At 47.6% G+C, this 4,443-nt stretch overlaps 1 protein-coding gene across 1 annotated transcript; it reads left to right on the top strand.

Moving 5' to 3' along the window:
• Positions 1–2,470: 2,470 nt before the first annotated feature.
• LOC306917201 (very-long-chain (3R)-3-hydroxyacyl-CoA dehydratase 2-like) lies at positions 2,471–3,208 on the top strand (the record flags this gene model as incomplete). The annotated part of the gene is made up of 1 exon (XM_079495334.1): positions 2,471–3,208. The coding sequence occupies one exon, from the start codon at positions 2,471–2,473 to the stop codon at positions 3,206–3,208; it is 738 nt and encodes a 245-aa protein (XP_079351460.1).
• Between the last annotated feature and the right edge of the window lie 1,235 nt (positions 3,209–4,443).

Raw genomic sequence — 4,443 nt, 5'->3', positions numbered from 1 at the left:
CCACTGAGCCATGGCCCAGGCCGTTAAATACTTTTCATTGGTTAAATAATGATAAAACGCACAGGCAGACTGTGCCTGGACCACTGAGTGCCTGGACCACTGAGCCATGGCCCAGGCCTGAGTTCTCTCTGTTTCCTTCATTCATGATAATAAGCAATGAATTATAGCCATGGTTTTTTTCCCCCACTCAGACATTTGAAAATGAACTTTTGCTCCTTTGTACCTTTAGTATTTTTAGTTGTTTTTAAAGTTCCATCATGCCTTATTATAAACCACTAACCCCTTCGGGATGGCTTGCACGCATGCACGCACTCTGACACACACACACACACACACACACACACACACACACACACACACACACACACACACACACACACACACACGATATGCGAGCAGATTCACTCTACGGTTAGGCCAGGCCTCCCTGTCCGATATTTAGCTATATCATCCCTCTATATAGCCTACAAGTGAAATCTGGATCGCATCATATTATTATTTTGTAGAGCTATACTAACAAAATCATATTGAAATCTTAAAAGGTGATATATGAATTAATAATGAACATAAAACACACTCCTACAGAGTCTGTGTGCATGGCATGAAGCTGGTTGGCTGGCTTGCTGGCTCCTGTACTGAAGATTAGATCACAGGTAGAAGACGTTGATGAGACCGTTCAAGTCGAGACTCGGCTATCTGCTAATCAGATCTCTGACCCTCTGTCTCTCTTATCCTCTGCCATTCCATCCTTCATCTCTCTCTCTCTCTCTCTCTCTCTCTCTCTCTCTCTCTCTCTCTCTCTCTCTCTCTCTCTAAGCCCCTGGGCTTTCACCAGTCCGTCATCGTTAGTAACAATTTGTTCGCAATCAATCTGCCTAGTTGAATAAAGATTATATCAACATTAGAGTAGTTTCTCATTTCCTGTCTTCTGACCCCCTCTCTTCCTCCTTGTTTCTTATACTATCTCTTTATTTAAATAATAATAATAATAATACAAATTTGCACCTTTCATATTCAGCGTTACATTAAAAAGATAATAAAAACAAGTAAACAAGAAAAACAACGTGCCTTCCTTCCATAGTTCCATACAGTACATGTAAGGGGATATACATGTCTTTAAAGGCTATTTTTGAGGCGTTTCCACTTTATTGACAACATACAGTAAAGGACTGACAGGAAGATGGAGTATTATATGTTTTATTGTAGGTCATTAGCCAGATATTGCCCAGGATATTGGTAGTCGATCTGTGTCACGGCGGTGCGTACACTAAGGCGCGATTCATACTCCTATTTTAGAGCCGAATAAAAGTCGGTTCGGCGCTGTAGAGCCTACAATGTGACGTCATTTGAGGTTCGGGGGGGGGGGGGGGGGGGGGGTGCACCATCCTAAAGTCGGCTCTTCGGTGCTACTGAAAATTTCTGACGAGCCGAAATCATTTCGGCACTACAGCGCCGAAACAGCGGTAAAATAGGAGTATGAATCGGCCCTAACTTTACACTCACACCTGTGTGTGTGTGTGGTGTGTGTGTGTGGTGTGTGTGGTGTGGTGTGGTGTGGTGTGGTGTGTGTGTGTGAGAGTGAGTGTGTGAGAGAGAGAGAGAAGTGTGGCCCCAATCGCTCCATTCGTTTGCAAGATTAGCTGTGGACGGACAGACAACAAGACCCTCTTCTAGACCAGGGGTTCTCAACCCGTGGGTCGCGACCCCTTGGGTGGTCGCCAAATTATTTTGGGGGGTCCCCAAATTATTTTCAAAAAAAATTAAGATTTATTTATTTTTTGCAACTGAATGGCTGGAAAGTGGAAATGAAGAGTTTACATATAGTACACATAGTACATGCATACACCTTCCCTAATGATTATATCTGGTTTCAGTATTTATTTATGGTTTATTGTCTCTATTAAGGTTATTGTATAGCAGTCAATTTATATTGGGGGCCGGGAGGGGGCGGGGCGGGGGTCCCGAGACATTGCCAAAGCATTTCTGGGGGTCCCCGGCCAAAAACGTTGAGAACCCCTGTTCTAGACCATGGGTTCGCAACCTGGGGGTCGCCACATTTTTGTTTTTTTCCAACTCAATGGCTGGAAAATGGAAATTACATGGTACACATGCACGTACACGTGCATAAAATTTTAACATTTATTTATGATGTATTTTCTCTAAGGTTATTGTAGCGGTCAATTTGTATTGGGGGTGGGGAGGGGCAAGGGTCGCGAGACATGGCCAAAGCATTTCCGGGGATCCCCAGCCAAAAAACTTTGAGAACCCCCTGTTTTAGACAGCTAGCTGTACTTAATTAATGTTGGCTAACAAACTCTGGTTGAATCAGGACTGACTGACCATTGTCCAATCAGATCGTGTTGGAAGGGTGACATCATTAAATGACGTAACAATGGGAAGCCTGTAAGTAAGTAAATAATAAATGGAACAGTGGCGTCCATCAGTGAGGTCAAAACCTCTTAGTGTCGAGATGCGTTCCCCTATGTATACCAAGAGAACAGCCACGCACCGTGATCTGCCCCCAAAGAAGAAGAGGCCACCGGGTTCTCTGGCAAAAGCCTATCTGGTCCTCTATAACATCCTCATGACAGTTGGGTGGTTGACGATAGCCATGGTCCTGGTCAGGGGCTACCTCGTCACACGCAGCTACCACGGCGGATACTATCACTCCGTAGAGACGCCACTGAAGGTCTTTCAGACCGCGGCCGTTTTGGAGATATTGCACTCGGCCGTAGGGATCGTGCCGTCCTCCGTGGCGCTGACCTGCGTGCAGGTGGTGTCGCGGGTCTTCGTCACCTGGGCCGTGACGCACAGCGTCGGAGAGGTGCAGGGCGAGGCCAGCGTGTTGGTGTTTCTGACGGCGTGGACCGTCACGGAGGTCATCCGCTACTCCTACTACACGTTCAGCTTGGTCGGCCGCGTGCCGGGCCTCCTCAAATGGGCCAGGTACTCCCTGTTCGTCGTGCTGTATCCCGTGGGGGTGGCGGGGGAGCTGCTGACCATGTACAGAGCACTGCCGTACGTGCAGAAGACGGGCCTGTACTCCGTCGCTCTGCCCGCAGAGTACTTCGGCGTCTCCTTCAACTACCACTCGTTCCTCCTCGTCACCATGGCCTCTTATGTTCCTCTGTTTCCGCGGCTTTACCTCCACATGTTGCAGCAGAGGAAGAAGGTTCTGGGCCTTGCGAAAGACCACAAGGTGGATTAAAGGCCTATTTATGGGGGCACGGTGGCACAGTTGGTAGTGCTGTCGCCTCACAGCTAGAAGGTCCTGGGTTCGATTCCCGCTCGGGACGGTGTGGGTGCTGGCGGCGCGTTTCCTCCTCCGCGTCATCAGTGCCCATACCCGAAGGCGGGGTTGGCGAAAGGGCCTTACTGTGTGGAGTTTGCATGTTCTCCCTGTGTCCCCTAGGTACCCTCACAAAAAACATGCAGTAATCCTTGTCTCTAAACTGCCTCCTCCAGGCCAGCCGGGGCGCCTGATGGAGGGGAAAGGAACTGGTTGGAATAACGTGTTCCTTCCACGCGCTACGTCCAACCAGGGAAACTCCCCCCTGTCAGGTGTAAAGGCGCAACTTGGACACTCAGGCATGAAGTTCAAGTCCGTTGCTCTCCCCATGTCCCCCATATATGGGGACTTGGTTGGCGGAGGGTGTGTAGAGCCCAGGATCACATTAGATAATTGACACAGGGGTGAAAAATGGGTTACAAAATCGTGGGATAAAAATTATAAGAGAAGGGAAAAAAATAAAGGCGAATTTATATTGGTCCATTTTTCGGTGTAGAGGTGACCACTGTTTCGGTGGTTAGTAAAAACGGAGAGATGTGTAGTGTGAATGGTGACCACTGAGGCGTGACATCATGTTGTAGTTTTCGGTGGTCACCTCTTCAACAACTGGACTATGAATAGGCCTTAAGTTGATCCAGACGGTCACATTAAGGCCTGTTCATACTCCAGTTGTTAAAGGAGCATTCAGTGATTAGGAAAAAAACCCGGTCCACCCGGTAACAAGATGCACATGCACACGCTCTACAGTGGGGGAAGTACAACAGACCAACAGCACATGCACCAATGCCCGCCCCACTCGATCATGATTGGAGGAAGGCCCCTCTCATCCTGATTGGATGAAGGCTTTGCCACCCAAAGCCCAAACCGAAACTAGGGTTTTTTGACCCCAGGGGCTCACTGGGGACAGGGAGGAAGTCCTTATATGGTCAGCACACTTTATAGTAGGGAGGATTATCCAAAAAATAAGAAAAAATAAGTGATATTTGTATTAAGTGAAATCACTTAATACCTTTAAGGTGATAAAACTGCGAGTGTGAATAGGCCTTCAGTGAAAACAAAACGACAGAACAAGACGGTCTTTGATGTGTGTCATCAATGACATCAGTATACTGTGATGACATCTCCATATTTTGGGCCAACCCATTCCGACCTTC

This window comes from Electrona antarctica, assembly GCF_951216825.1.
Source record: "Electrona antarctica genome assembly, chromosome: 24".
Taxonomy (NCBI): Eukaryota; Metazoa; Chordata; class Actinopteri; order Myctophiformes; family Myctophidae; genus Electrona; species Electrona antarctica.
This window is presented reverse-complemented; position numbering and strand designations above follow the sequence as displayed.